Here is a 15,436-nt window from a genome sequence, read left to right as displayed (position 1 = left end):
GCCCATTATTAAAGTTGTTCCAAGACAGAGACTGAACACTCTAATTTAGCTTCAAATTTACTTGCTGGCAAGTTTTTTTTATATCAACAATCTTTGTACTACATGAAATAAATTAACAGATTCCAGACTTTTAGAAGCCATATTAGTCTTTAATTGCTTTTCATTTTTCCTCCTAAAAGAAATTGCTTTCAAATGTCTTTTTGTGGACGTAAAAATGTTACTGGCTCAATGTAACGCGATTTAGAGGCGCACATCAAAACCTGCTGGTCGGCCACAAATGCACCAGAGCAGCCATAATGAAATGTTTGTTTTTTAAGGAGATGTGATGTGGTTGTTTTCTGACTCGTTTCATCTTTGGGTGTTTTAGGGGTGTTTTCACCATCTGTGTGTGTGTGTGTGTGTGTGTGTGTGTGTGTGTGTGTGTGTGTGTGTGTGTGTGTGTGTGTGTGTCATGGACCAAAAGTTGTGTTGAGTGTTTTTTCTTGAATATTTTTCAATAACAGCTAAGTTTCTAATCGGCTTAGCCTTTATTCCAACCTGTAACATTCTATTCACTACTTTCATTTCTGGGTCATGAGGTTTGTTGCATTGCTGGACACAGTTCTAAAAAGGAGCAACTTTGAGTTTTACAATGCATAGCCTAAGTCAAGCAATCAGAAAACCAGAGGCTTTCTATAATTGCTTGAGTTTAGCCTGAACCACTTCATACTATGTAGAAGTGAAAATAAAGAAGTATGCACACAAATATTTACTCTAATCTTGAATTGCATTATAGAACCAGTATGGTAGGTTCAACAAATGCTTACAACAGACAGGGCAATAACTTTAACTTTTGATAATAACTTTTAAATTAACAAATTACAATTGAAAAAACCTTTCCCTAATTAGGCTACAAGGCCTTACAGTACCCTTCTCGTTGCATACATGGCATTGCAACACACACACACACACACACACACACACAAGTCTTCAAAACATCACACATAGTGTCACGTGTTGGCTTCACTGACTTACCGTGTGTTGTGTTCAATGGTGTGTAAAGTGCTGCCGCTGCGGGTATTAGCCTGTTTATCAGAGTGTGTATTAACGTGCTGCAGCGCAGTGGGCTGGGGGAACAGAGTGTGTTGTGTGTGTGTGTATGTGTATGAGCGTGCTAGCAGGGGATCACAGGTGTGTTTGCGAGCTCCACAGAGAGCCTCCCCCCCCATAACCCCTACGCCCCCACCCTGAGCATCCTGGGTAATATCAGCGCACCGAGCACCTGCGTCCCTATCCCACAACACACACACACACACACACACACACACACACACACACACACACACACACACACACACACACACCTCTAATGGCCCTGTATCAGCTTGGCATATGGCTCTAATAGCCAGCTGTGTGAGCAGAAATCCAGTGGACCGTACCAACATCCACTGATGCAGTTGTAACATTAGATGTGCGTTAACTATGATGAACACACCAAATAAGAAAATTGTATGCTTTAGCTCTGACTAGTTTTAGGGACACAGGGCTCATGTATATTTATTTTCGGAAGATGACGAGTCTGTGTTAGGCTTCCCACCGGCATTCTTATGTAAAATTCAGTTACTTTTCCATGATTTTCCATAACAAAATCAGCTGTTTGTCATCCTGACTTCCACTCCAGTTGGGCTGAAAATCATCCAAAACAAAAAAGTACCTATGTTTGTATATTTGTTAACCCTCTGCTTTTGTTATTGGGAGCAAGGTCAAGTTAATTACTGAGATCTGAGAACACATCACTAAAAAAAAAAAAGTGATTCAAACTTTTTTGGAAGTGAAAACATAGGTGAATGGTAAAATTATTTTCTGGTTAAACTTTGATCTTCTGTAATTAGTTTCCCCGTGCAATGAGGGATCATTTCAGCTGCACCCACTTTCACTTTTAACTCCAAATAAAGTAGGTAATTGGGGAAAATGGTTTACAACTTTGTTTGCCCCATCAGACTTAGTTGTAGCGACGTTGAACTAAGCTCCCAGAGAGCTCCTTTTCCTGCCCTAACAAGCTCTGCTAATCTAATGCTTGAGGTCATAGATGGTTGATGTAAAGATTAGAGCCATGGTTGAGGGTAGGGGATGGTCTAATCCTAGTGAAAAGTGGCAGAATTCAAATGTAGCACTGAGAGCTGTCACTTGTAGTCTGTTCAGCTGGTCTGTTAAGCAGTCATTTCACACACAAATATTAAGTTTTCACTCAAGGCCAAACACTTAGTCGAGGAGCGGTTGACAGATGGAGATACAGACATTTGTTAGCGTGGCAGTTGCTTAATTGTTTCAAATTGTTATCAGGTGCCCTGGCAAGTAGACATGAAGCTGCACGGAGTTAGCTACGACTCATAAATTAATCCGTTTCTCATGACTCCCAGAGCGAAATAAGAGAAATCTGCACACAGCATATACCCGTCGTATGTACATATGTATATGAGGTACTGTGGTTTGTTACATAAGCTCCAATAGTGTGACCGCAGCGATAACCCCCACACACACTCAACACGAGGTTGCATTTGTCCTCCGTCACGAGATGATGGACGACAGATTGTGGACTGCGGATGGGTCCAGTGCGGCGTTGACCACGTCCAGTTTCACCTTTATCCCCATAGCGACAGCTGAGAGTCGCGTTGATCCCTGACGACTGGCCACTGACACAGTGTCATTTATCATCTTCACACTCAGACTGGCTGCTTCTGTGCATTTCTTCATTTACATTTCTCATACAGTGCTCAAAATGTGTGTTGTATAGGAAATTTAAAAAGACTAGTCTGTGCCCCCCCACCCTTCTAATTGCATGGTACATTTTGTATTTTACATTCATATGTCTGTGGGTTGGTGAGGACTTTGTATTTGCATTTGACAGCTGTTATTTTTTATAAAGTTTGTGGATGAAGTTGAGCATAGGATCAGGACAGCTTTCTTGCCAACTTTTACATGGCAGCACTGAGCCTCTCTTTTACATCTGTGCATCTTAAGTCATTATCTTGTATTACATGTAGTGACTTTTTCGGACGATTATGGGACATTTGGTGCAAGCAGGAGCAGGTCTGACAAGTGATAATTACAACAGGAATGTCTGATTTCATCGGCCGATGGAAGCAGGGTGCAGTTTGAGACGCACTGTGGTTCGGCAGGATGCTGCCGTTAGCTTTATCACAGAGCTACTGCACACTGGGATTGGCTTTTCAAGAGATTTTTCAAAAGACAAACGGGCCAAACTTTCCACACAGAGAATACTTTGGAAAACATTTTATCAGATTTTCATGTCCTGCCCACAACAGAATCAAAGAGCAATGATAAAACATCAAAGTGGAACAAATCAGAAACCTTGTGTGATTCCAGGACAGATATGATTGTCAAACTGAAATACTAATAATGTGCATTCATACCCTGTTCCTTTGTGGCACAAATTACACAAAACAGTGGCAGTGACAGTGGTTGCCTCCCACATATGACGACAGATTCAGTTTTGCAGGTGGTTTGTCAACATTTACATCATAATGTACTCACAATCATGTTCTCTTCCAGTCAAACCGTAAATAAAGAATCACTCTTTTAAACTGTGTAACACTGAGTTCAAACTTTCTCAGATTTTGCTCCTTTTAGTCACATTTGCAAAGACATTTGTAGTCATATCAAAGAAAATAGAAAATAATTACAACAATAATACTCAGATTTTAGTCAATATAAAGTTAGTAATAAATATCAATGGGAGGGTAGTGTGGAGCTGATTTACTGTCAGTAAAGGCTAGAGGTGCACATAGAGCTCCTTTATTGAAAGGACCTCCTAAAGCATAATTATACATTTAAAAAAGATAATGTAAAGTGGGCTTAAGTTTGGGTGGAGGTGATCATGTTATTGCCCTGCAAATGCTGGTCTCATGAGGTATACTGCCCATTGTCAGTACAGTTTATTCTTGGTCCCAATATGAATGCATCTCACACCAACAACAAGAGCCAAGAGTTCCCACCTCTGCTCAGAGAAAAGTTCTGACTGCAGTTTCTCAAATTATTTTAATTGATTCGTAAGTTTTTAATTTATTCCTAATATCTTAACCAGAAAAATAACTGAGGTTTGTGTGGTGAGTTTGGAAGGTTGGCAGCAAACTCCAAATCAGTTTGGCATTTGGCATGTTGTATGTGGGAAACTCCAGGTCTGTTCATTTTACGGCATCCATGGAGAGTCACAGTAGTTCTTTAAAGTTTACTTTCTGCTATATAAAGCACAACAAAAAGAAGCCAAACACTTCCCTTACAGTATTTCTCCTCACAAACTTATCTTTTTTTCCCTGTGAGAACATGTCAAATTCAATTACATTTAGATTACACCTTAAGAGCCAAACTTTTGAGTGTCGAACACTTCACCTCCAAATACAATAAACGTTAGCTTAAAAAGGTGGCTGAAGATTCCGAACTTCTCCAATCACTCGTGCAGCTAAATCCACTTCTCCTCAATCAATATAATGCATATAATCTGTATCCATCCAGTCGTCATAATACTTGGATACTAAATACACAGCTTCCATGTTGCACTAGGATGATGATTGTGAATGAAGCTGTGTACTTCGACAGAACTGTAAAAGAAGTGGATTGTGCTGCAGGAGTAGTTTAAGAACGTTTTACAGTCACCTCTAGAGCCTACAGACTTGTTCCGAAATTTTTTGTGGAATGCCACTTTGAACCCCTTGTTTTTCCAGCATATTGTAGTGTTGATCTAATGCTGTTTAAAATGCGTTCCTATCCCTTAGAAGAAGAAAAAAACAACTGGGTGAAACCCAGAAGATTTAGGAGGAAATGTTTCTTTACGGGCAGCATCAAACCAAAAATACTGGAAGCATTTGAACGTAGTGGTAGTACCGCCGGATCCCTTTTTAAGTCAAACCTTACTTAAATATTTGTCCACAGTTCTTCAGATATTAACGAGCTCTGATCATCAGCTCTGGTAAAGGGGCTGAATGTGTGTGTGTGTTTATTCACAGGTCATCTGTGTGTGTTGGCTTCACAGTTTGATGGTGTCCTTTGCGTTCATCGAAGGTTTTCCTCAGTTCTTGCTTCTCTGCTGTTATCTCTGCTGCTCTGCAGAGTGGGGGCTGTCCATGCTGCTGTAGGGGGACAGGGAGGAAGTCGCTGGCCCTGAGGCTTTCCCATCATCCCCATCTTCCTTCTCCATTTCCACATCTCTTTCTTCTCCACCGTCTTCTCCCTTTGTTCTGAACACCTCCGCTGATCCTCTCCCATCCTCGCTCGACTCCTCAGACACAGAAAGGCCCTCCTCCCCTCGACTCTCCCCCGCACAGACGCCCCCCTCGCTGGGACTCAAGCTCTCCCGGTAGTCCTCCCCGGGGACGGGCTCTCTGACCAAGTTGTGGTGCTTGACGTTGTAGCGCTGGTTCTGGAAGAACTTGACGATTGTGTGCTTGGGTAGATCCAGCTGGGCTGCCAGGGTGTGGATGGCCTCCTGGTCGGGGTAGAGCCCCACATCACCGATGAAGCTCTGCAGGATTCCAAGAGCCTCGAGGGAAATCCGTGTCCGTGAGCGGGCCTTCTTCGGTCCGCCTCCTCCGGGGGTGGGGCTCATGCCGCGCTCCTCTGAGCCGTGCAAGACCAGCAACGGGATGGGCTTTGGGTCTTCGTGAATCGGAGATGGAGTGGTCAGAGGCGGTCTGTGGAGGGCCTGTAAAGAAAAGAACACAAAGGAATAAACTTGTTTTGTATGTGTAAAGATGTTACTAAGAGCATTTTAAAGATTACCAATGAGCGTGAAGTTCTTTCTTGACCTTGATTGCCAAAAATCAACAACCAAAATCTTAATCAGCACGTTCTTCCCCTCATGTATTGTATGACCACTTGTCATCACGTGAGCCTTCTCCATGCAAACTCCATTCACTGATGAAGATCATGAGATGCAGTTAAATGTCCGTAAAAAGCTGTCAAGTGGACCTTGAGTTGTCAGACATCATTATCACTGTCAAACAATCACTATATATATATATATATATATATATATATATATATATATATATATATATATATATATATATATATATATATATATATATATATATATATATATATATATATCTATCTATCTATCTATCTATCTATCTCTTTCCCCCCCGATGGTCTGAAGTTGCTTGATTTGTCGCTAGTCACTTTTAACAAATAAAAATCCATAAGATAGTCGTAAAAATGCTTTTTAGGCACCGACCGAAATGCCTCTAAAGTATCGAGCATCGAAAAATGCCTCGTTGTTTAATATCCAATTGAATACCTAAGGAGTAAATCTCATCAGTGTCAGTGAGCCAATGAGCACGCAGCATGCTTCTACCAAGATCTAATAATGTTTGTGATTGGCTGTCTAACGTTACACGTCGCAGAGACAGACGGGAAAAACTCTACGTTACGCACAGGAGTAGGAGCTGAAAAATAAATAATAAGATTTGTGCCGTAATGTGTATTATTGTAATTTCTTTGCGTTTTATAAAAATCTTATCGAAAAAAGTATCGTTTAGGAACCGGTATAGAAGTCACAGTATTGGTATTGGTACCGGTATTGAATATTTTTGAACGATACCCAGCCCTAATTGCTGCAGATTCATTACACTTTAAGGGTTCAAGGAAAAAGTGCATCACATCAATGTGAACATGCCTCATGATTAAACTCCTTGAACTCAGCTCTTCTTCCAGTTCACTCTGAAGCTACATTAAGGGAAATGTAGTACAAGCGGAAGTGTCACTGACCAGCTTCCATCACCCGCAAACATGCACGCTAAACTCCCAAATTCATCACACAAACAACCACTACTAGAGCTTGTTAACAGGGTGGGGTGGCAAGCACACCCAAACACAGGAATCCAGCACCATAAATCTGTGGTCCATCAAAATTAAAGGACCTAAATAAAGATAATGGCAATTCCTTTTTCTCTGCTTCAATAATTACAGGGAATGTTCTGAATAATATTGAGGTTAGGGCCAGACTGGAGAGCATTTTGGTTTTGGGGAGAGGGTGGGATGAAGGAGTGTTTAGCAGGAAATGTGTGGGCTGGTCATTTACCACTTCTATTTTCAATGACTTATGGGACACAAATATGACAAAGAGGAGGGCTGCTGAGAGGAGCAGGTGGTGGGATCAGACAGACGCAGGGAGACAGAGGAAACTCTTCTGAAACAGCACATCAAGACATCACATACTGGGGTACACATTTTCTCACTCGTAAAACACTTTGAGCCGTGTCTTTCGCTTGCACATGGCTGCAGCGTGGCTGAGAGTGGTTGTGTATCCGTTCTCTCTTTTTCTTTTATCAGATTTTCACACAGAATTTTCTCCTTTTTAATCTTCAAAATAACCACAGATGAATTCCCCGATTGCTTTAAAAGAAATATGAACTAAAAATAGTGATTAACTACATCTGACAATGTAGTGGGACAAAAAAAAAACCCGTTCTGGTAGATTATAGCAGAGCACCAAACCCTGGCTCCTGGCTGTATGTCTGTACCTGCTGGTCTGGGATGTGCAGGACGGTGTGGAGCCGCTCGCAGTGCTGCTGCCTCGACTCGTCTTCGTAGACTTGATCTCTATCGGCTGGCGTTAACGCCAGGAACCTCCTGATGGTGCACAGGTTCTCCCACAGTGTGCGGTTCTCAGGGCTCGGGCTCTCTTTCCACCTGAGCAGCTCACACAGCCAGCCCTGGAGGAGATTTGGATGTTTACTTATTCAATATATGATGATTAAATGAAAAAAAATGTGTTCTGAGTTCTTCTAGATTCTGGCTTTGTTTAAGAAAGCTTTTTGTGGCCGATTTTGTTTTTGTGTTATTGTCCTGTAAGCAGTGAGTATTTGAACAGCTTATGCTCGACTTGATGCATGCGATTGTTTGTTTGTTCGGTGTGTGTTTGGAGCAGACTGCCAGGCTGTATGTAGTTTCCATCACTGCTGGGCATGTGTCACTTTGCTGTGTTTGCTGACAATATGTTCTTCTAAAATCAGCAAAGTGTTGCACATGCTCACATATCTACTCAGCACATGTTTTGGCTTTATGGATACAGCCTCTTATTTTTTAATCACTATGTTTGGTTTTAAAAAAAAAAACAGGGTTTAAACATTGATCATCCGAGTTGTTTTTCCTGGATTAATGCTAATCCCTAAATTGATTGGCGTCACAAGAGTTGACTCTTTTGGAGTGTGTGTATATATATTTTCAAATTCTAAATTGTATTTTGTTTGAACAGAACAGAAGTTGTTCCCTGTGAGGAGAAAAAAAAAGGAAAGGAAAAAGTCTGAGGGTAGGAGTGAGAGTCTGCAAGTGTAAGAGAGAGAGTGTGTGTGTGTGTGTGTGTGTGTGTGTGTGTGTGAAGATTAGATTATCTCTGCTAGGCTGACCCAGGATCTGCCACCAGCTGTTTATGCGCAGCCTTCAGCCTGGAAATTAATGGTAATAATGCGATCATCCCTCCATCATCTTGTCTCCCTTTTGCTCCGTCTTGCATCCTTCTGTTTCTCCTTCTCCACTGTGTTTCCCACCTCATCCCTCGCTCAATTTCAGTCCATTTACTTCTTTTCATTTCAGACGTTTTAGCATCTCTCAGTCTCTCGCATACGTTATTACACACTTGCTCTCAAACCCTGTCTGTCTGTGTAGGTAAAAAAAAAAAAAATTAGTAAAATGTGAGTTTGGTTTTAAAAAAAAAAAAAAAAGAAAAAAAAGAAGGCATTTAAACTGTTTTTTTAAACATAGTCTTCCTCTCTTTGTCTCCTCCTCTCTCTCCCTCCAGTGCAGACTCCATTTGATCTTGCCTTCCAACGCCCGCATTGTTTATCTGAGGATGGAGACATGATGGTATGCCATAGGGTGTTATCAGATCCCCCACATGCCCCCACACACACACACACACACGTTACACCCTCATCAACTCCTTCAAACATCAACCCAGCACAGAACTGTGTACTGTGCATGTGTACAGGGATGTATCACATGAGGTTCCTGTGTGTAAACTCATTCTTAAAAAAATAAATAAATAAAACGTTCAATCAGCATGTCAATGAGACCTTGCACAGTGGAACTTTGAAAGATGTGTTTCTGAATAAAGGTTTAGGCTTGATTCTATTGCAGCCAACTTATATAGTTAGGGTAATATGATAAATAAGAAAAATAATAATCTTTAAATATATAGTTGTTTCTTTGGGACTGACCTGACTTTTATTGGCAGCCACCTTGGCGAACAGAGCCTGGGAGACCTTCGCCCTCTTCATCTCCTGTTGGATCTCATCATAGATGCCTGAAGAGATGTTTACCAGCGAGTCCAACTTCAACGGCAGCTCAGCAGCAGGCATGATGCACTTTGTCTGCTGCAGAGTAGGACACGGAAACTGAAATGAAACCGTAAGTGTGACATCTAACAGTTTGGCCCAGTTACATCACATACAGTTCTATAATCCCAGTTGTCAGGTCCCGTGTGTGCGGACGTGTACCTGTGGAGTTCTGTGTGTGTTGCTGCTGGAGATGTGGTTGGTGGAGAGGTTGTGGTTGGAGTTAGTGCTCCTCTCTCTCTCCTCCTGGTAGATGCGGTCTCGCTCGCCCTCTGGCAGGTTGAGGAAGTTCTGCATGGCCTTCAGGTTGACCAGCAGCGACTGTGAGGCCGAGCGAGGATCCTCCTCCCTTACGAAGGATCTCTGACAGCAGCCCCTGCAACCACACACACACACACACACACACACAAGCTAACGTAAACATCATTGCATTATCTCTGGTAAACAGTGAGGTCTTTTTATTTCAGTTTACCTGTGTGCGGTTGAAAGCCACACGGGCGAACACCGCCTGAGAGATGCTGGCCCTCTTCAGCTCATTCCTGACTTGCTGGTAAATGGCGGAGGAGACTTCGGCCCCTGAGCAGTTGAGGCCGTGCTCGGTAGCGGCCCCGGGGCCCTTGCAGGTCCGTGAGATGGGCGGGTGGTGGAGAAACTGCTGGTTGACTCCCTGTGGGTGCTGGTGTGCGAGCAGGCGGCTGACGGCCAGCTGCTGGTTGATGAGGTGGGCCATGGCGAGCTGCTGACGGACGAGCTGAGGGGACAGGAGCCCGCTGTGGCCCAGGAGAGGTGGACCCTGGGGACGCAGCGGGGCACCGGGGTGGTGCTGGCTGGCGTGGTGAGGCAGACATTGAGGCTGGGTGGAGGTCTGAGAGTCCCCGAGGCCACCCTTGATGGACAGAGCTCCTGGGCTGCCTAGGGTGCCCATATGAGTGGGGGAGGGTAAGTGAGAGGGGGGACGCTGGCTGAGGGACGCTCAAGTCCTTCAAACATCAACCCAGCACAGAACTGTGTACTGTGCATGTGTACAGGGATGTATCACATGAGGTTCCTGTGTGTAAACTCATTCTTAAAAAAATAAATAAATAAAACGTTCAATCAGCATGTCAATGAGACCTTGCACAGTGGAACTTTGAAAGATGTGTTTCTGAATAAAGGTTTAGGCTTGATTCTATTGCAGCCAACTTATATAGTTAGGGTAATATGATAAATAAGAAAAATAATAATCTTTAAATATATAGTTGTTTCTTTGGGACTGACCTGACTTTTATTGGCAGCCACCTTGGCGAACAGAGCCTGGGAGACCTTCGCCCTCTTCATCTCCTGTTGGATCTCATCATAGATGCCTGAAGAGATGTTTACCAGCGAGTCCAACTTCAACGGCAGCTCAGCAGCAGGCATGATGCACTTTGTCTGCTGCAGAGTAGGACACGAAACTGAAATGAAACCGTAAGTGTGACAATCTAACAGTTTGGCCCAGTTACATCACATACAGTTCTATAATCCCAGTTGTCAGGTCCCGTGTGTGCGGACGTGTACCTGTGGAGTTCTGTGTGTGTTGCTGCTGGAGATGTGGTTGGTGGAGAGGTTGTGGTTGGAGTTAGTGCTCCTCTCTCTCTCCTCCTGGTAGATGCGGTCTCGCTCGCCCTCTGGCAGGTTGAGGAAGTTCTGCATGGCCTTCAGGTTGACCAGCAGCGACTGTGAGGCCGAGCGAGGATCCTCCTCCTTACGAAGGATCTCTGACAGCAGCCCCTGCAACCACACACACACACACACACACACACACACACACAAGCTAACGTAAACATCATTGCATTATCTCTGGTAAACAGTGAGGTCTTTTTATTTCAGTTTACCTGTGTGCGGTTGAAAGCCACACGGGCGAACACCGCCTGAGAGATGCTGGCCCTCTTCAGCTCATTCCTGACTTGCTGGTAAATGGCGGAGGAGACTTCGGCCCCTGAGCAGTTGAGGCCGTGCTCGGTAGCGGCCCCGGGGCCCTTGCAGGTCCGTGAGATGGGCGGGTGGTGGAGAAACTGCTGGTTGACTCCCTGTGGGTGCTGGTGTGCGAGCAGGCGGCTGACGGCCAGCTGCTGGTTGATGAGGTGGGCCATGGCGAGCTGCTGACGGACGAGCTGAGGGGACAGGAGCCCGCTGTGGCCCAGGAGAGGTGGACCCTGGGGACGCAGCGGGGCACCGGGGTGGTGCTGGCTGGCGTGGTGAGGCAGACATTGAGGCTGGGTGGAGGTCTGAGAGTCCCCGAGGCCACCCTTGATGGACAGAGCTCCTGGGCTGCCTAGGGTGCCCATATGAGTGGGGGAGGGTAAGTGAGAGGGGGGACGCTGGCTGAGGACGCTCAAGTCCAAATCCCTCTCCACTGTGTCAACAACACACACACACACACACACACACACACACACACGTTTGTGTTGATTACAATTTGTTTCCTAACGCAAATCTAAATCATAAACCTCAACATGCACTAAACTAAATCTAACCTTAAGCCTCTAGTCTGTGATTGCAAATTGGGCCTTTAACTTTTTAATGCTGTTGCAGTCTACCAATTTCTATTCCATTACTTTAGTCACTGAAGCCCAAATGGCCACCTCGAGGTGCATTTTGTCACTAGAAAGTCAAGAAAATCAATAAAAGATGAACATACCTTTAATATCCGATTTGTCCTGTGCTGACCACATCTTCTCAATGTATTCACCTGAGGGGGACACACACACACACACAATTAGGACTGTGCTGTAGAAAACCTCTTTCTAGGATCGCTTTTTGCTTTGCAGCACAGGTTGGTCTAATGGTTCAGAGGACGATCTCAAAATCACAGTTTTATTTTAAGCATTTTATTTTAGGACACTGAAGTCACCTATTTTCACTTACTTTCTCCACGTTCTCCACATAGGCTCAAGAGCGTTTCCTCTTTAGCACTGCATTGAACTTTTCTATTCTCCTGGATTTTAAGGGCCTCTCTGCTCGTCTCCACATAAATCTGCTTCTTATTATGCTTCTGCTGGGTTTTGGTTTAGAGTCACATTTTAGGTTATTAGGGGAATAGGAGTTCTGTGAGTGAGGTTTGGCAGAGCTTCAGATTTTTACCTTCCCAGAGTGTGTGTGTGTGTGTGTGTGTAAGAAGAACTCTTACGCCTGGGTTTTTTGGTGGTGTGTGTGTGTGTTGCTGCTGTTTTCCATTAGGAGTTAAGAGCATTTAGTTTTGTCATGTGTATTAAGGGTGACATTAATGCAAACCATGTGTGACAGTTCCTTCCTATTGAGAGCTGTCAGTGACAGACGTCTCATGCAGCAGATTAGACACATACAGGCTGACACACACATGCAGGGGGTGCACAGAAGAATGGAAAAACTTAAATCAAAAATAATCACATTTAAAGCAACTAAAATCACAAAAGCAAAAGGCTGCCAGGCAGGTGAGTGGCATTAAGTGGAGTTATGATTAGCAGTGAGTGTCAGCTCTGACAGCCTCCACCTTTATGACTTTTCCAAAAAGCAACATGAGGCAAATAAAGTATAAACAGCTGAACAGTTGATGGTTGAGGTGCAGGAGGGGTGGTCACTGAAACTGTGAAAGTTTTTAACAAGGTGGGAGAATTTAATGAGGACAAGTGCCAATAAACTGCATCAGCTCAAAGATAGACAGACACTTCAACAGGGGAGTTACTGAGAACATGAAGCTACCATCGAAGTGAAGCAACACCTGCGACAGACTGCGATTATATGCACACAAGGAACCAGATTACTGTGAAAATGTCTGTTTACATGCGCCGCACTGGTCTGATTGCAATAGGACAGCACAGAGTTTTTCATCTATGCGTGCATGTGTTTGAATTTCACAGATTTCTGTTCAGCTGTGGTCACCAATTCAGTCACTTTCACTTTGTGCCATAATGTACGTTTCATACGAGGAAAATCAGTGGAACTTTATGCTTTCTTCATGTGTACACAGCTGCTTCAGGGCTCAGTGTTTGAAAATAGATGAACGAGAGATGTGAGAGTTACCTTTGATGCGTTTGTACCTCTTGTACCAGCGTCCAAACTCCTGGCATTTAGAGGTGGAGACGTTAATGTAGTAGGAACTGTTCAGTATCGCTGAGATCATGCTCTGACAGAAAAAGGGACGGAGAGAAATGGACAAGAATACAATTACTTAGACAAAAGTAAACATGTTGCTGCAACAACAATCTGCGACACTTATTCTATCATTTATGATTGTTCTTTGGATGGGACACATAATACAGTTTTCTTTCAAACGATTCAGGGTTTGAGGGTCAGGACAGGAAAGGCCTGTGTGAAGTGTTAGGGGTTAGGATTTTTGTTACAGAAATGAGAAATCTCAAGCAGCTGACTGACTGCAGATCTGTTAGAATTCTTCATTCACCCTTCCTTTCCCAGCATGCACTGTGGTCACGTCTACAGAGCAGTAGATGTCACACGAGTCTACATGTGTAGCTCAACATGGGAAACACTGAGGATTAAAACTCACATGAGTCAGGCTGCAAACACACACCACCCACACACTTCCCCTAATCACTAATTACATCATGACTAAGTCCTGTGTATAAATCACAAGTCGAAATGACACGCTCTCAAGTCTAATGACTGCAGGGTGTGTGAGAGCAGGGTAATTGAGGTGTGCGTGTACATACTTTCCCATGGGATGGTATTAATACGTCTGTATGAGAGTGTGTGTGTGTGTGTGTGCGCGTGTGTGTGTGTGTGTGTGTGTGTGTGTGTGTTAGAGAGAGATTACACAGTGCACTAAGTGTGTGGTGAGTTGATGATGAAACCACCTTTTGAGAAAATACTTAGCAGCATTTTGGCTCTGTGTGTGTGTGTGTGTGTCTCACCCAGATAAACATTTATCTCTGGAAAAATTGGAATTTAATTTTGCGACTTGCACAAATGAAACAGAGGTCAACTATTTCTGAAATTATGAATAAAAGACTTTATTCCACTGAACTGCACACTGGAGACTTTATTTACGGTAGCTGTGGTGCCGTTGAGAACATACCTGGGAGAGGGGACACTCCTTGGCCAGCGCGCACTGGTTGGTCTCTCTGAGCAGCTCTCTGAGGGCGTTCCTCACCGTGGCGTGGGTCCACTGCTCTGACGGCAGCTCCTCAAGCCGGGCAAAGCTGCACACGAGTCGTTATACACCGAGTCAAACTTTCATTCACTTAAAGCAGAGGCTTTAACATTGGTCAACCTGCTATAATCATTGAAACACAGTATAGTTATTCAAAGAAGCAGTAAGTGATGTCTGTTATCAGTCACTTAGAGGTCTTTGGTCCCTGTTCAGAGCTTTTCATCTTGGACAAGTCACCAGTGTTCATTGTTTGCTGCTCTTACTTTTTTGTCTTTTACTCCTTTTAAATGCAAAACAACCCAGAGTGTTGAATGTGTCTGTGGTGTAGCCAGACCTTACTCCACAGCTCTGTGGAGATAGGTCTGGCAATGCGAGACTAGGTCCCTGTAGACCCCTCCATCCTCCTGCCCTGTGTGCAGTGTATATACCCAGTCACCATCAAGCACCATCACACACGGTAGCTTCATTACCGCAAAGTCACTAACAAATCTACCAAAAACTATTCCAATGCTAAACCAAAACCAATGCTCATGCCAATCGGGAGCTTTTTCCAGCCTTGTCTAGTACACATTGTGATTGTGAAACCATTTTGGGTGACTTTCTTAGTGTGTAAATAGTCAAAATTAATGATGTTAAAAATCAGTACAAAGCAACAACTAGCAAATTGACTCCCATGTGATTTGAACCTAATACATGTATGACAAACATGCTACACATGCTGACCTGTGCAGTATGATCCGCAGTGTAACCATGTGGTAAACGTCCAGCAGCATGTCAGCCACTGTTGCCTCTGGAGCGTCTGTTAGGTAGTGGATGGGCATCGGCTTCCAACGGCCCACTTTAATGATGCCTGGAGAATATAAACAAATGGAGGACAACGAATACATAAATAAAGCATGTGTTCATTGTCTGTTTACAAGTCTAGATTTAAAATAAGAATATTCCATTGGGCTGATAGAAATCTCGTTTTCATGCATTTGCGTTTTCTTATTGATGT

At 43.7% G+C, this 15,436-nt stretch overlaps 1 protein-coding gene across 1 annotated transcript in view; it reads right to left on the bottom strand.

Moving 5' to 3' along the window:
- Positions 1-4,590: 4,590 nt before the first annotated feature.
- LOC144513064 (DNA-binding protein SATB2-like) overlaps positions 4,591-15,436 on the bottom strand; it is a 32,945-nt gene continuing 22,099 nt past the window's right edge. The window contains exons 5-13 of the mRNA XM_078244128.1: positions 15,163-15,289; positions 14,365-14,488; positions 13,353-13,455; positions 11,992-12,042; positions 11,186-11,706; positions 10,869-11,081; positions 10,590-10,745; positions 7,521-7,712; positions 4,591-5,698 (exon numbers count right to left, since the gene is read on the bottom strand). Coding sequence (XP_078100254.1) covers positions 5,087-5,698; positions 7,521-7,712; positions 10,590-10,745; positions 10,869-11,081; positions 11,186-11,706; positions 11,992-12,042; positions 13,353-13,455; positions 14,365-14,488; positions 15,163-15,289 — 2,099 coding nt within the window. The 3' untranslated portion in view covers positions 4,591-5,086. The remainder of the gene's footprint in view (positions 5,699-7,520; positions 7,713-10,589; positions 10,746-10,868; positions 11,082-11,185; positions 11,707-11,991; positions 12,043-13,352; positions 13,456-14,364; positions 14,489-15,162; positions 15,290-15,436) is intronic.

Source organism: Sander vitreus, chromosome 24 (genome assembly GCF_031162955.1).
Source record: "Sander vitreus isolate 19-12246 chromosome 24, sanVit1, whole genome shotgun sequence".
Lineage (NCBI taxonomy): Eukaryota > Metazoa > Chordata > Actinopteri > Perciformes > Percidae > Sander > Sander vitreus.
This window is presented reverse-complemented; position numbering and strand designations above follow the sequence as displayed.